The sequence below is a fragment of the Cryptotermes secundus genome, unplaced genomic scaffold, assembly GCF_002891405.2.
Source record: "Cryptotermes secundus unplaced genomic scaffold, Csec_1.0 scaffold58, whole genome shotgun sequence".
Lineage (NCBI taxonomy): Eukaryota > Metazoa > Arthropoda > Insecta > Blattodea > Kalotermitidae > Cryptotermes > Cryptotermes secundus.
Genome location: NW_019734309.1, coordinates 279,971 through 296,791, shown reverse-complemented (window position 1 = coordinate 296,791; position 16,821 = coordinate 279,971). Strand labels below are relative to the sequence as shown.

Sequence of the window (16,821 nt, the reverse complement as noted above, 5' to 3'; positions counted from 1 at the left end):
AAAACATAACTGTATCACTTAAGTGTGAGCTGTAAAACAACTTAGAGATATTGTTTAGATGTTTCGATGGAGCATCTACTTTAATTGATGACATTAGTTGACGATGCAATGGGATTGCAACCTGCAGGCATGTGATTGACCCAGTGGAACAGAAAACTGTAATCATAATAGGCACTGTTGTAAGTACTTCCATATATTTGGTGGTAACCTTAAAAAGTTTTTATGGATGTGACAGTGTAGTCGGTGGAAGTTTGGTGATGTTTCGGAGTAATATACTGCCTTCATAATCAGTATTGGACAGTAAGCCTGGCAGGCATCATCAAGAAATACGCAACATTGTATTTTGTTCTTTGGCTTTATAGGTTTTGTAAGCACTTGCTGCCAAAAATGTTATCCTCACTAAAGTTTGTATGGTTTCTGTCAGTCCTGCCAGGTGAATGCAAACGTAGTGCCTTAAGTTAGGCTGTGGCCACTTCCACCTTGTTTTCAGTTCACTGTTATCTAGTGTGATGCCATGTTGTCTGAGTTAATATCAGTCTTAGTAGATTAACCACAAAATTAAACTCTGTTCCAGGAGCCTGGATAGCCCCAGCAACTCCTTGGAGATTGTGACAGCAGCACGGGCGCAAGAAGGTGTCACTGTAACGCCGACTCCCACTAACAGTGCTGCTGAATGGGACAGTGACCTAGAAGCAGAACCAGATCCTGTAGATTGGTCAAAAGGGGTAGATGAAGAAGTTCTTAAGCAGTTGTCTGCGAGAGAACTAAAGAGACAGGAAGTCATCAATGGTATGTGAGACTGAACCACTAGCAGATTTTGGATTCTAAGCAGATATTATTATAAAGAAGCATGTTTCCGCAGCAGCAGAGGAGCAGAACAGTTAGGAAGTGAGGCATTTGAATTGGTTGGTGAGTTAGTGAGTGAGTTAGGCAACTGCTGGTTGAAGCTGGTAACTCAGGGCACGGAACTCAGAGAAAGGGAAATGCTCACTGTGAAGGCCACTACTGAGCAATGGTTAATGAGGACACACAGGCTCTAGTGAACTGTAGTGTGTGTGAATTAGTACAATGGTTATAATCGTAGTTACAAGTTGTTACAAGCCTGTTAAATCAGATTACCAGTCCAAACCCCATCTAAAACCACTAAATCACATGACAGTTTCATCACCGAGTTTGTTAAGAGTTGTCAGAGATGGTAATAGTTACAAACAGGAGCAGAATGTGCCAGCATTGAATGATAGTGTGAAGTGTGCTTGAATGGGTATTTCTGTTCCACCTTTGTTGAAAGGGTTCATAGTGAACCTGTAGGTAGCAGCAGCAGTTAATATATTCTATTACTCTGGTCCAGCTGCTGGAAGAATTATCAGCGCTAGTTGATAACCCAGGCAAAGGAGAAAATGTACAACCAGTGATCAGCTAATATTACAAAAAGGGAACCCCTCTCGGTCATTCAATCCAATCAGGGAACTGCCCCCGGCCTTCAACTACACATACGGAAGCCTCTTCTACGAGGCCATCTTTCAATGAGGGAAGACAAATAAAGGAAGCAGAAGATCACAACGAGGAATTCAAAAAGATTTTCCAAGAAAGAATGAAAACCAGCAAATGTTTCTCCATGGATGGCTCAAAAATGGAGGACAAACCATTCGTAGGATTCGCATCAGTAGATATTGTGACGTGTTATCTTACGTCCATCACCATGACAACCGCGGTTGTAGCAGGAAATTCAGGATATCTATGATAGCATCCACATTCATGGTGGAAACACTAGCAATTGGCGAAACATTAGAAATTATTGAAAGAATAGACTCGGAGCAAAACTTCATGATTTTCTCGGACTCGGCAAGCTTATTAAAAGGCATAGCAAATCCTCTACAATGAGCAACGTAACGCACATTACACAAATGCTTAAAGATAAAATAGAGAGACTGGAATCACGAGGAAACAAATCCAGTACTTCACCCCGGGACACTGCGGAGCTAAAGATAATGAGAGGGCCGACTTGGAGGCAAAGCAACAATCAAAGAAGGTAAAGATAGTTATTATTAACAGTAACAGATCTTAAACCCCAGTGGAAAAAGAAAGGAAAAGAGGAGCTTCACAGTTTTTGTCAAAACACCAAACGTGATATAGGAGAAAGCTGCTTGGAAAGGCACTACAGGAATGGCTCATCTCCGCGGTTCCAAAAGAATGAACTGTTGTGCCTTTGTGTCAAGTGAACCATGTGAGAGCAGGCCACTCCAGTCTTAAACCAAGCTTAAATACAAAGGCAAATAGAAAAGTCTTTGCCCCAATTTCTTTTTCAGCCACAATAATACACATACAGGGAAATCAAAATATAGTCAGTGTTCTAAGTACCGTTGACTATTTTTCCATATAGTCAGCATCCTGGTTCAGGCATATGTCCCATCGCACCAATAGTTTGGAGATGCAGCTTTTGTAGAATTCAGCCGGTTGAGAGTGGAACCACCGCCTGACAGTGGTTTTCGCGTCGTTGGAAATGAATCTGGCCTGCCAGGAACTTCTTCAGTAGACCGACCTTGGCATTTTGTATGGCAGTGTTTACGATATCGTTCACGATTCCTTGGGGTATCGCAAGGTTTCAAGTTGGTGGGTGCCTAAGCTGTTGGGTGATGTGAACAAGGCCAAGAGAATGATGATGTCACTGCAGCATTTTCAGTGTTACTCCAAGGAGGGTGAAATGTTCCAGGATCTCATTGTTACCGGAGATGAAACGTGGGTATTGCATTTCACTCTAGAACCCAAGCAGCAGAGCATGGTGTGGAAACATCCCGGTTCTCCTGTCATGGAGAAATTCCGCAGAATGCCATCTGTCAGGGTGAAAAGGCTTGAATGGGTTGGACACATAATACGTGCTAGCGAGAAGAGAACCATCAAGAAAATGGTTAATACTAAACCAGAAGGAAATAGGAGAGTGGGAAGACCAACGTTAAGATGGGAAGGATGTGTGTGGCAGGACATAAGAATTTTGGGTGTAAGGAACTGGAGGAATGTAGCATTGAATAGAGAAGAATGGCGAGCAGTCCTGAGGAAGGCCAGGGCTCACAAAGGACTGTCTTGCCAGTGATGATGATGATGATCTGTTGGGAAGTTGATGGTCACGGTCTTCTAGGAATCGCCCACGACCATGCCATGAGGTGCCACCATCAACGCGGACAGCTATTGTGGCACACTTGCACTCTGCGGGCTGCCATCAGGAAAAAGCGCCCGTGGATTCTCGTGAGCGATGTAGTTCTCCTCCATGACAATGCCAGGCCTCGTGGTAAACAGGCCCGCTGTCCGACTGCAGTCATTTGGATGGAAGGTTATGGAGCATGCACCATATAGTCCAGACCTTGTCGCCAGTGATTACCACATGTACGGCCCACTGAAGAAGTTCCTTGCAGGCCAGAGGTTCATTTCCGACAATGACGCGAAAACTGGTGTCCGGTGGTCGCTCTGCACTCAACCGGCCGAATTCTACAACAGTGGCATCTCCAAACTAGTGGTGCGATGGGACAAATGCCTGAACTGGGGTGGTGACTGTGTGGAAAAATAGTCAAAGGTACATAGAACACTGCCTGTATTTTGATTTCCCTGTATGTGTATTATTGTGGCTGGAAAAATACAATTTTCAATTTGCCCTCATAAATTGAACATTGTGTCCACAGCAGAATGCGAATGTGGTAATGGGCTGCAAATCGGGGTACATATCTTCCAGAACTGTAAACTGTACAAGGACCAGAGGGCAACAATGATGAACATTCTGTCTAAGAACAGCAAAAAGAATACCTAAAGTTAATTAACAGAGCTCTTAATGTTAGAAGATAAAAGATTTGTGCAAGGTGTCTGTTATTTCATGAATGAAATTCCTATATTAATATAAAAGTCACTATGTAAGAAAAGAAAAGGAAGTAAATGTACAAAACAATAATAGCATGTTATAATATTTAAGTTAAGGTATATATTAAGAATCAGGAGGAGACCGCTGTAATAGAATAGGATGTTTATAAGATTATGCTGCAGAGGGCTGAATGGGCATTGCCTAGGCTTTTCTTTTTATTTTCAGTTATTTTTCACAATAAAAAAGAATTCTCTGGCTAGTTCAGTATCTTTAAATGCATTTGAGCTGCTTCTGCTGGATTTTATATAGACACAATGGTGAAGTTGCCTTTCCAGAAGTTTTCAGGTTATTGAGGTTAGGTTGTTTTGACAGCTTGTTTTATACAGACAGAAAATGTTGCACATGCATAGCTGTTGTTTTCCCATAGATTTTATGATAATGTTATCACACAGAATCCAAGAACATAAACATTTTTGTGTTACCATTAGTGATTAAGTGGGATCAGAAATGTTTAGAAATATTTACTCTCACCTGGACTATAAAAATTGTTTGAAATTCTAGTGGGTATTGACTTGGATCTTGCTGCGTGCATTTGGCCAATAAGCAGGGAGGGTAAACTGATGTATAGCATCCCATTTCACAGAACATTTGTGGTTATTATTTGGCCCGTGTGTGGCAACATTTTTGCCACATCATTTCATATCTGTAATTTGTAGTTCTATTTTCTGTGTGTGGTGTGATTGCTGATTGACCATAATAGTATGTCACAGTGCATGATATGTGTGTGTGTGTGTTCACTGCTTCCTCTTTCCGTGGTAATTATGTAATTTATAAGGCAATAGCTTTTACGGCACCACAGTGGTATGCAATACACAAGGTATGTGAGATGGCATTGTTTCATATTTGGAACATGTTTCTACTTTAGATGAGAGTGCTCTTCTGATACTCTCATTCCGCTTTGTTCAAAATTACAGAGCTGTTCCACACAGAACGTTCACATGTTCGTAACCTGAAAGTGCTAGACCGAGTTTTCTACCGGCCGATGCTGGACACCCAGATTCTTCCTCCTGACCACATTCAGCTCCTGTTTTCAAATCTGGATGAGATGCTGGACATCCATAGCCAGTTCAACAGTGTGATGAAAACCAAACGGCGTGACAGCCCCTTGGTGGGAGATATAGCTGATATGCTTCTTTCTATGGTAAGCTTACATGCACATATTCAATTAGAATGTACTTTGTGTCCCTACAACTGATTTAATTCAAACTCTAGGAGCATGCTAAAGTAAGAATTAATTGTATGCACGATGCTGGGCTATAGTGAAGTCAGAGCATACCAGGGAAGCACCAGGACACGGTTCTTTCTGCATATATGTCATAGGTTATTTATTTTTATAGAAATTAATTGATATAATTGGTTATGTAACTTCATTTACTTGTTTAGACACATTTTCTTCAGTTGCTTTTTCATTATTATGTATAGCACATCTTACAAGAATGAGAACAGTTTCTTGGTGCATTTTTCATAATCCCCATTTAGAGTAACTCAGTTTTGTATTACTCTTCCCACAAAAGGATTAATTGATATATCATTGTATGTAACTGTTTGTAGAAAATGTGTTTGTGAATTGTTTGGGGAAATAATGTTTTTGAACTACAGACATTTTACTTACAAATTGGTTTTGCATACATTAAGGCCCATTCAGAGAACTTAGTCCTTTGATAGATTTGTATATAAGCTGCTTTCTGGGAGCCTGGCTCATGACTACCCAGATTTTCCAGTACAGTCAAATGTACCATTAACTATAATCTTCCAGTTTGATGGTCCTGCGGGTGAAAACTTCCAGCGAGCAGCAGCAACATTTTGTGCGCGACAACAAATAGCTCTGGAATTACTCAGGGAACGGCGGCGGAAGGATGCAAAGCTGAACGGTTTCCTGACGGACGCTGAGGGCAATTCCTTGTGCCGGAGGCTGCAGCTGAAAGACATAATACCAACTGCCATGCAGAGGTTTGTGTTTGCACAAACACTGTGTGCGCCCCATTAGTTATTGTGCATCTGTCTCACATCCAGATGTTTGAAGCTGGGTGTCTCATAGATCAGGCCATGGTTCGGTGTTTCATAAGTGCCTGGGTTTGAGGTTATCACAGTGGTGATGACAAAGATTACTATCTTTAAACACTAAAGTGTCTGTGTTGATAGCCTTCCAGATCATGGTGTCATGTAGTTCAGTAGTGGTTACCAGCAGCACATTGTGGTACATGTTGCTTTCACCTTTTGTTCTACCCTGAAGATGGACACTGAATGTTGCTGCCAGATGTTTGTAACCACCCACCAGTCTGCATGGTGCCACAACCCAGAAGATCATATTTCATATCTTCATTGCAGTGAAACCTCCGTTGCCATATCCCAGATATTTTAAGTGGCTTCAGGCTTCCTTGATGATGATGATGATGATGATGGGACAGGTCATTAGAACATGTTCAGGTGAATTGCATGATGGTGTTGGTCTCTCCGTCATGATTTGGTCATCCTAAATGGCATCATTGTCATCTTGGTTGGTAAGGGAATGCCAACTGTGAAAGCCAGTCACTTTCCAAATTATTATTCCATTTTGTTCATTGTCCATGTCTTTCTCTGTTGTCAAAATGTTTGTGGCCTTATACAGGGGAGCCCAGTCATGATCTCACGAAGTCTGTGCTATCCATACCATTTTTGATAACACATTTCTCAAACCTTCTTACTCCAAAAGATCATGTTCGAGAGTTATGGTGCATAAAATATGGGAATGATAAAAAACTAAAGTTGTCCCTTTGCCATTAAGGCATATGGGGGAGTGGAGGTTTAGCTCCACCATTCTTGACCTCAACACTAGATGTAGATGAGTGGTCAGCTTCACACCCTGGTCACTTTAAAGTATGGGAATGATGTACTTTTCAGAATTTAGTTGCATATGTATCAGCTTGAGGCAGTGCAGTTCATTGTGATGTGGCTACAGTACGGACACTTGCACTCCTGGACTTCACAACATGATTCCTAGATTGAGCTGAAGTTTCTTCTTGATCATATTTCAACTGGCACATAATTACCACTGAAAACATGATTGAAGCATAAGCATGGTGCTGAATTTGAAGAGGTCTGTCTTCTGGGGCATAATGTTTAGCCTGTTGAAATTCAAATGATGTTACAAAGAAACATTTTGCCTCCATGTTCAGGTTCTAAGAACTTAGGCAAGCAAGACACCTGTTCCTCCAAAATGTCAGTTTAATTTCAGCAGACTAGTTGGCATCATCTCCCAGAAGATAGAATTCTTCATAACCACTGCTGTGAGAACCTCAGTTCCTACCCGGCGCTATATCCCAGAAGATAGCACTCTTCGTAACTACCGCTGTGAGAACCTCAGTTCCTACCCGGCGCTATATCCCAGAAGATAGCACTCTTCATAACTACCGCTGTGAGAACCTCAGTTCCAACAAGGCGCTATATCCCAGAAGACAGAACTCTTCATAACCACCACTGTGAGAACCTCAGCTCCTACGCAGTGCTTAATGTGTATCAGTCAAAATTTTATGAAGGGTAAAAAGGTAACAGGCCGTGAGGGCCCATAGTGTTGTGAGACGTCGAGGCTCCCACATTTTCTAGATATGCGGCTCACAGATGGCAGTGAGGTTGTCAACCTTACTTGCCGGCTGCCCTTTATCCCCAGCAAGATTCCTGGTACTCATTTCTGTTAGAGACTGAGTCAGCCCAGGGCAATTGTGTAGCTGGAAGGAATAGGTAATTTGAAAATGTTCACTTCAACAAGACTTGAACCCGCAGCCTTCTGACTTGTAGCATAGTGCCTCAAGCAACTATGCGACCACATGCCCCATTTTATAAAGGGTATGAGTACTATATTTAATGGGTGCATAAGTTGTACAGAGGTGTAAATCATAGGTTTAAATACAAGATTCTGAGATGCCTTTGAGTTTAAGATGCAAATTTCTGTACTATAAATGTTGATTTTGATACAGTATTACTTAAGCATAATTTTATTATTGCTTTACAGCCATGTGATAAAATTTATTTTAATTATGCCATCTGTATTAGTCTGTCTTCTTGACTTCTTTGAATATAATATACTTCATCACTTTGAAGCCATGTTTCATGAGGAAATGAAAGTTTTCCTGCCCAAATCAGGTTTTGATGTGGATAATATTTATGACCTATTTATGTGGAGTGTTGTTTACTTGATGTATTGCAATTTCTTCCTTTTCTAGACTTACCAAATACCCTCTGTTGTTTGAGAACCTAGCAAAATATACAGAGGAGGACACAGAGGAGCTAGTAAGCGTGTTGCGTGCTGTGGAGCGCAGCAGAGAAATCCTTAACCATGTCAATCAGGCTGTTAGAGAGGCTGAAGATATTCAGAGGCTGACAGAAATCCAGAGGAGATTGGACAAGTCTGGCTTTGAGAAAGTGGAACATCCAATGGCTGGCGAGTTTAAAGTATGTGGCATTCATTTGTCCTGGGAATGTAACTGAAGTTCCAAAAGCATACCTTACAACAGGGATTTTGCTGTATTTTAATGAATTCTTGTAGTTTTGTTCTGCTCTGGCATGATGAAATAGGTTTTTAAAATAAATTGTGGTTGAAACCAGAAATAGGTTTTTGAAATAAATTGTTGTGGTCCAAACGATCTTTTTCCTTCGTTAATTTGTGTCATTTGTGTTATAATTATTTATTAGTTTTTCACTGTTATGTATCTATCTTGTCTGTCTGTCTGTCTATCTATCTATCTGTCTGATGGTTCTACAGACCTTTTGTTGGACCTTGGCCGCTTTTTCAGTTTCTTAATCCTGTACACAGTAGGACTTCTTGGACAGAGGTCAGCCCATCGCAAGGCCGCTACCAACACACCGAATGAACACACACACAGACATCCATGCATTGAGTGGGATTTGAACCCACAATCCCAGCATCCAAGCAGGCAGAGACAGTTTATGACTTAGATCACATGGCAACTGTGATTGGCTTTGCACTGTTTTACCAGACTAAAATAGAAATGCAGCTTTGTGCCCCTACATGCTCATGATACACACAGCAGTCAACACAAGCGTACTTTTACACAAAATTAAATATTGCTTGGCGCAGAACCTGATGCTATCTGTGAATGATATTATGATACTGCATCGAAACCCCCATTTAAGGTTTCAGTGGGGATCAGTTGATCTGAATGTTAAAGTGAGGAAGATCTTAAATGGGGGGAGATTTAACACTGCAGTTGCTGACTTGGGCTCATTAAAATTGTTCACTGCAGCAAAGACTTACATTGAGGAATGTTAGTTGCAGGTGTCACCGATTTTAGATTACTTGTGTAGACTGTGCTGACCTCCAGCTGATCACAGTGGCTGTGTGGCCTGAGGCATGAACCGTCTTCGCCTGCTTGGGTTCGAATCCCACTCAAGGCATGGATGTCTGCGTGCATTTATTCTGTGTTTGTGTTCTGTGAGTAGGTAGCTGCCTTTGTGACTGTCTGATCTCCCATCCAGGGTGTCCTACTGACTGTATAAGATTAAGAAACTAAGAAGGTGACCAAGGTCGAAAGGGCTGTAGGACCATAAAGAAAAAAATAAAAAATTCTGACCCCCATCTAGTGCAGAGGTTAAGGATGGTGCTCCCCGATGCCTCTTTGTGGCGTCATGCTTAATTAATTATGAACAGTGAAAACTTTACCTTCCCCTGTTCATGTATTATCAGAGACGAGTGAAATTACTTTTAAGACTTCAGAGAGACAACATTAATAAGAGTTATGTTCATTTTTGGCAGGGCTGTTCACTTGAAGTGACGAATATTGTGAATAGACAAATTCCTAGAGAGATGAAAGTGTTGACAATGAAACAGAATGTTTATAAGTGTTGATTTTCATTGGAAAAAATTAGACTGTGCTTTATAACTTAGATGTTAGTAACTTGTTGTAGTCCTTGGGTACTGGCTGTTGTAATATTTTATTTGGTTTTATTTTTGTAGCACCTTGACCTCACGAAACATCAGTTAATTTATGAGGGTTCGTTAAACTGGCGAATCGGTAATCGCCAGAAGCTGATAGACCTGCACGTGTTGCTGTTGGATGATGTGATCATACTGCTTCAGAAGCAGGATGAGAAGTATGTCCTCAAGTTCTACAATGTCAACACTGTGGGTGGCGGTGGTGACAGGAGTCCAACACTGAGTCCAATCATCAAAGTGTCGACAGTTCTCGTGAGGCATAATGCTGTAGGTGAGTGATCTGAGGGAACATAGAAATCATATCTTGCATAGTGTCAGCCAGAGCTAGGTAAAGTATAGTGTTCATTGATTTCACTTGAGGTGTTCATGGTGATGAATGTAATTTCATGTAGTCTGGTAGATTCCTTGTACCAACATTTCAGTAGTAGTAATGATCTACCAGATTGCATTTCTTCATATCTCAGAAGATAAGACGGATGAATGCATGCCTCCATCTTCAGGGCAGCATATTCATCCGAAACATTGGCACCCTGTATATTGCTGTTTATATTTTGGCATATTTGCTCAAAGCAAGAAATGTGGAGCCAGGCAAACAGCTGTTGCTACCAAACAGCTCTGAATGGACATTCATTTCTAGGCAACAGATGATGGAACTGTGTGTGTTGCTAGGCAGCAGATTCCTGATAAGTGAGAATAGATGGCCACTGCAAGGGAACGGCTTGATAAACCCTTCCCTGTAGCAATGGATACACATGCAGCAGGGGACAAAGTTAAAGTTCAATCAGTGTTCAGTGGTCATTGAGCCTCTGAAGAGAAGACTTTGTTGGAGCAAGAATTTGCAGTTGGAAGGGAGCCACCACACAGAGAGGACTTTAGCCCAGAATCGAAGGAATAGTCTTTGTTAGAAGCTGTTGCCATGAATCGTCTGGTGAAGACAAGACGTAAGGTGTTGCTAGTGATTTGTAAAGTGTGGAAATTAGTGATGGCCCTGTAATTAAGTGTAATTTGGAGTTCTATATTAAAAGTAGTCATGAATCCAATATGCCCCTCATGCACATGACTGTATTGTTGACAAAGATCATGGCCACGTGGTTGCTTCATTCACATTGTAGCCTTCTGACCTGGGACACTGGGTAGCCCAATAGGGGGGTGCGGACATATCACAGGAATATACTGCCTCCACCTTCATGGTTGAAGACTGTAGGACCAGGAGTCGTTTGACTTATGAAGGCAGATTGCAGGACGGATGCTCACTAGAGCCACAGGTGGGTTAAGGGGGAGACAGCAGCTAGTTTGACCCCTCGAGGAGGAGGAGATGGCAGTGTGTTTCTGCAAGATGTTGGTATCCAGCTGCAAGGCTGTACAGTGTCCCAACCCAGAGAAAAATAGCCTGTACAACCACCACTGCAGAGACCTCCAGCTTTGTACCATAGCTTGGAGATCAGCCATCCTTTGCTGAATTCTCTGCTTTTCCTCAGTCCCTGCAGGGAAATACATAATACTACAAATCAGGCCAAGGTTCGTTATTCACCAGTCCCACCATTCAGCACTGTGTAGTCTGTGCTGCTCACAGCATCATTAACTAAACAGTAAACATTATATGCTATGGTCTCCTTAGTTATGCCACTGGGTAGTCTAATAGATGGCTTTAGCATGTCAGTGGAGCACCCTACCTCCATCTTCAGGGTATAAATTACTTTTGCGGTAATTTGGTACATGACCAGGCCTTCACGGTTACTTATACAGCCTTAGCATGGGAAAGTAAGTGAAAAGTTCTGGATTCATTTACAGTTAATTCGTGATGTGCACTAGAAAATCTGTGTGTTGAGATGTCCATTATTTTGTGTGGAAATTTAGTCTCCCACTGTGAACATTCCTGGCACCTAGGATGTGATGCCATATAGTCTGTAGACCATTACCAGTGTTTACAAGGTGCCTGCACTTTCATGGTAGAAGGTGAAGGTTGCCGGTTACTCCAGCACTTCATTAAAGAGCTGGGCAACCAGGCATCACATTGAAGGAGATAGCAGTGTTCATTTGTTCATTGGGTTTATGGTGCTGGCAGTTTTCCATCACTGGTAAATGTTATTGCTTTGTGCACATAATGAATATAGTTTTCATTCCTCTTTCTTTCCACTGGTGCGTTATTTCATGTTTTATTTGTAAAACTAGAAGATGTTGACACAATTGCTGAGAATCTGAACTTAGTCTATCACATAATATTTCAGTAGAAGACTGCTTCAGAAACTGAACGTGTTTGTGTCTTCAGATGGTAAGGTGGGAAGATACCTACCAAACTGGGACCATTAGGGAGGTATAATCTCCACAGCTGGAGACATGTCTTTCTATAGGACCAAGTTGAGGAGGTACCAACCCACATTTTGCATCTGAAGACAGTAACAGATCTCATTTTCTAAATGTTACATGCTTTCGGACTACTAGGCAGTGGAGTGTGTTCAGAAACTGAGTAATCAGTGTTCTTGCACCGTCTTCAGACCCTTAGAATTGATCTCCATCCTTACACACACATTTTTGGCAGTTGTGCCTTTTAATCTCCCATGAGCTTTATTAGTGGTATATCTACTGACTTACTTAACACTTCGCGGACCGGCGATTTAAATATTTAAATCACCCTGGGGACTGGCATTTTTAAACCTACTACCCTAACTTGTACACTGTTCACTTTAAAAATTAACATAAAATCTCCTAAGTAATTTTATGAACTAAAATTTTCAAGAACACTTACCAATGCTCCTAGAAGTGCTTGAGAGTGTGATATTTCTGGAAATATTCCCCTTTGTGAAGTGGCATTACACAGAACTTGCACATGTAGACAGTCATACTCTTTTTGTTGTGTACTGCGCAAACACAACATTGCCTAGAAGGCTGCTTCCCCTTGTCACGTTCACTCTTCACAGTTTTCATGAGGGTATATTTCCGCATATCACCCGAGAGTCGCCCAGGGGCGTCCACATGAGGCCTGCTTGGGGTGGGAGTTGATGGACCTGGTTGCACTAAGTCTGTGTCTGCCTCCGGTTCTGCCGCCACCGTCTGGTCTGTAGCCCAGACTCTTGCAACTTTCAGCATGAATGCCTTATATTTCAATTTTGAATGATGGTTTAGATTTTTGAAAACCAAAAATGAATTGAAAATGGCACAGTTTATAAGCCACAAGGCAGCTTTCTTTGTCCACTTTACTGCTTTCCGAGGAAGAGAATAATAGGCCAAGTACTGATCGGGTCCATCAACTCCCTTCATGAACATATTATACTCAGAAATACAAACAGGCTTCTTTACCTGTCAGTGTCTCCTTTGAACATCAACCATGCTCAAATTGTGAATTGTGGATTTAGGTCCGATGGAATTTGCTTCACCCCTCGATTTCCAGCAAACTGTCCCAAAGCAGGCATTTTGTCTACTTTTCCCCATGTGGCTGACCCTGCAATGATGCTGCCTCACTTTCCTAGGAGCTGCTGTCACTTTCACTTTCACTTTCACTTTCACTCTCACTGTCTGTGGTCACAATTTTTTGTTTGCCTCTGCCACACTCACTATCAGATTGTGAATCGCTGTCACTAGCAGACTCACAAGGGACGTCAGCTAGCTCATCAGAGAACAAGTCAGATATTTCTTGTTCTCCAAGAAAACGCTTGGACCTCAACCTCTTCTGACCTTGATCCATTTTGCACTAGTATCTTCCTGCCTGGTGCATGCAGTTGGAAGATGAACAAAGGCATTTTCTTTTGGAGTGGGAAAGGAAAACAGTTGGGTCATCAATAGCAGGGGTCATGTTACGCACTACAAAGCAAACATTCAAGAGGTCTATGACGCACCAGTCATGCATCTGCCTGGTGCCAGTGCAAGGTATAGTGTGTTTCAACATAACGTGTCCTGAAATCATAATATGCCACCAGTCCGCCACGTTTAAAAGCGTTGAGCATAAAAATATGCCACTGATCTGCAAAGTGTTAAGAGTCTTCTTCCACCACTCACCCACACTTAAGGTATATCATAAAATCCAACCCAGCAGCCTCTGCTAAAGCCTAGTAAGCCAGAAGGGAAGGTTTTATTTATGAGGGTAAGTCAATAAGTAAGTTACAAATGGATATAGAACTTAAACAAACAAGAGTACTGATTTGAAAAATGCTTTTATTTCTCAACATAAACTCCTTGTACATTCAGGCACTCGTCCCATCATTTCTCAAGCCCCTGAAAACCAGCAGCATAAAATTCTTTGGGCTGATGTTGGAACCAGGCGGTGACTTTCTGTTCTACAGATTCATCGTCAGGGAAAATGTTCAGCAGGAAAATGATGTTTAAGAGGGCCAAACAAATGGAAGTTGCTTGGAGCAAGGTCAGGGCTGTAGCAACTTCCATTTGTTCGGCCGTCTTGAAATTCATCTTTCTGCTGAACATTTTCCCAACGACGAAGCTGTAGAAAGAGACGCATGATAGGATGCAAAAAGATAAAAATTATCTCGCGGCACCTTCAGCATCTGATGGCGCGCGGCTTCGAGTGGTTGAATTGTTAATAAATGGTGATCTGGAAAGGATTGGGAGGAGTGCTGGCATGCGCTAAGTTAAGGTACTGCCCCAGAATTGCCTCTGCTGGACTGAACAAAACTGTGGAAGTACTCAGGTTCTCCAGTGTCCAGGCCAGGATTTGAACTTGAGATCTCCCAAGTAGGAAGCAGAACTAATAACCATTCCACCATGACATTTAGTAGTCCCCTTCAGATTTGTGTTATGTTCATTGCTAGTTGCATAGATCTCTGGAACTGGCTGCGTTGTTACGAAGATAACTGAATATAAGTGGGTAGCATTTCAGGTTGTCACAGCAGCACTTATGAAGACTTCTGTCATGTGGGATGTAACATTGTGTACTCTGGTGAAAGTCAGCTGACATATCGGAAAAACGTGTCACCTCCATCCTGCAACTTATTTGGTCTCTCATTCGAATTATGTCCTCAAGATATTGTCAAGACACAGGTAGACTGATATCTCAACAGAGCAGGGCCACCTCATAGTGCCTTACTAATGTTTAGTAATGCAGTGCATCCACTCCCTTCACTCCTAGCTGACGCTCACTCTTTGGCAAGCACACACAGCGACATCGTTCATACGGAAAAATGTTATATGATTTTTTTGCCATACAACCTCCTTTTCACACTAAAATGATCAAATGCATTTCTTTGCTCTCCAACTGTTGTACGGTAGATGTTGCATGTCGTCACATATGAAAGCTAAGACTACACTTTATATTCTACTACTTGATGCGTCATGAACCATACGAATGTCTTACAACCGATGTCGCTGTGCATGTTCCTAGCCTTACGGATCACAACTACAAGTAACTATAGCGCTGTCACTAATTCACACACTCAGCAGTTCACTGCAGCATGCACTAAGAATTCTCAGTCCCCTGTATCTTCACTGGTTGTTGCCTGGTAACGTCTTCCAGTGTCATAGCTTAAGTGTTCATGTCCTTCAGCAACTGTCTTACAACTCATTCCCAGGCTGGCGGCCATCTCGCACCACCACCTACTCTTCTCGCTGCTATCCCAAGACTCTTGTAATCACAGCTGCTGCTCATTTTGCAGCCTTAGCATAGACCACATAGAAAACACCTCTCCCAACAGTTCTTCTATCGTTGCATCACATGGCTCATGAACTGTGTCCAGAACACCATTCTTGTGTTATTGTTTACAGCAATTACCTGGCAACAGCCATTGTTTACAGTGTCATTACTTAGCATTGAGTCTGTATGCTACAATATATATTGATTTGATCACACCAGGCAGGTTGCACTGATTGTAACAGTCAAGACTTTTGTCTGGGAGGTGCTCGTAAGAATGTCATCCAGGAAATCTGGAACTCTTTTTGGTTTTCCTCAGTACCTTCTGACAGAAACCAGAATAGTACCTTAATTAGGCCATAGCCTCATCCTTTACATCCCTTCCAGTTCGTCTTGTCATCCAACGCTGTGCAGTCTCGATACTGAAACAGTGTCATTAAATAAGGAGCCGAAATAGAATTTGACCAATAAGCACATTTAATGTTGCATCTTCATTCCTCCGATTCCATGAAAAGTGTGATCGTGGTCGATTCAGTATATGAATATTGTGTTTTGCATTGCCCATTTTGTGTCCTGAGCTTGATTTGATCTGGTGATCAAGTCCAGTTCTGATGGTTCCAGCTGAATAGACAGTTCCAGTTTCTGAAATGTTATGTATATCAGAGTTGTCCCACGCAGTGGACAGGGTGCTTCATAATAATTGTTCCTCCCTTTGAAGAGGAATGGCTGTTAGCTCTTGGGATGTTTGTGCTGCACGGTACAGTAAGTGTTTTCTAAGCAACTTAGTGTACAGATACCAGCATGAATATGAAAGTTTGTGTTTGTATGGTTGTCTTGAGTTTTGGTGGGTGAGAATGGAGGATTCTGCAAGTCTGTGAGCCAGTTAGTCAGGTACCAGTCTCATGCTCATTTGCAACTTAGGGAGCATAGACCTGACTGATGCCTGAACAGGCTCAAAGTCGAGCTTTCAGATCCATACCACTAACTGCACAGTGAGGATGAATTGTAATGCTGGCATTTCCTTCTTGTAGATGAAAAGGCACTTTACCTGGTGAACACTTCACATAATGGAGCACAGATCTATGATTTGGTGGCAACGTCTTCATCGGAAAGGAAAACGTGAGTGCCCTTATAATTAACAAAATTATTATTAATAGTATTCAGAATATTTTCATAAAATTTTGTTCATGTTGTCTTGTGTAAATGTGAACATCATGACCTTGCCCACATTCACAGGACCAACACAATACAGAAACACAACCATCATGGGGACTCTAAGCAAGATTTCTATCAATTGGAAATTCTCTTATTTTTAACAAAACGTATTTTAGATACTAATGTTTTATCCCTTATGAGGGACGCACACACATAATAGACGTGAAGTATTTGCTTTGAAGTGTTGCTTGCCCTCTG

The 16,821-nt window shown here is 41.8% G+C and overlaps 1 protein-coding gene across 7 annotated transcripts in view; it reads left to right on the top strand.

Moving 5' to 3' along the window:
• LOC111868402 (rho guanine nucleotide exchange factor 12) overlaps window positions 1–16,821 on the top strand; it is a 443,237-nt gene that overhangs the window by 334,434 nt on the left and 91,982 nt on the right. For all 7 annotated transcript variants that reach the window (XM_023859003.2, XM_023859000.2, XM_023859001.2 and 4 more), the window contains 6 exons: window positions 575–789; window positions 4,819–5,045; window positions 5,661–5,854; window positions 8,104–8,332; window positions 9,855–10,104; window positions 16,440–16,527. In XM_023859003.2, coding sequence (XP_023714771.1) covers window positions 575–789; window positions 4,819–5,045; window positions 5,661–5,854; window positions 8,104–8,332; window positions 9,855–10,104; window positions 16,440–16,527 — 1,203 coding nt within the window. The remainder of the gene's footprint in view (window positions 1–574; window positions 790–4,818; window positions 5,046–5,660; window positions 5,855–8,103; window positions 8,333–9,854; window positions 10,105–16,439; window positions 16,528–16,821) is intronic.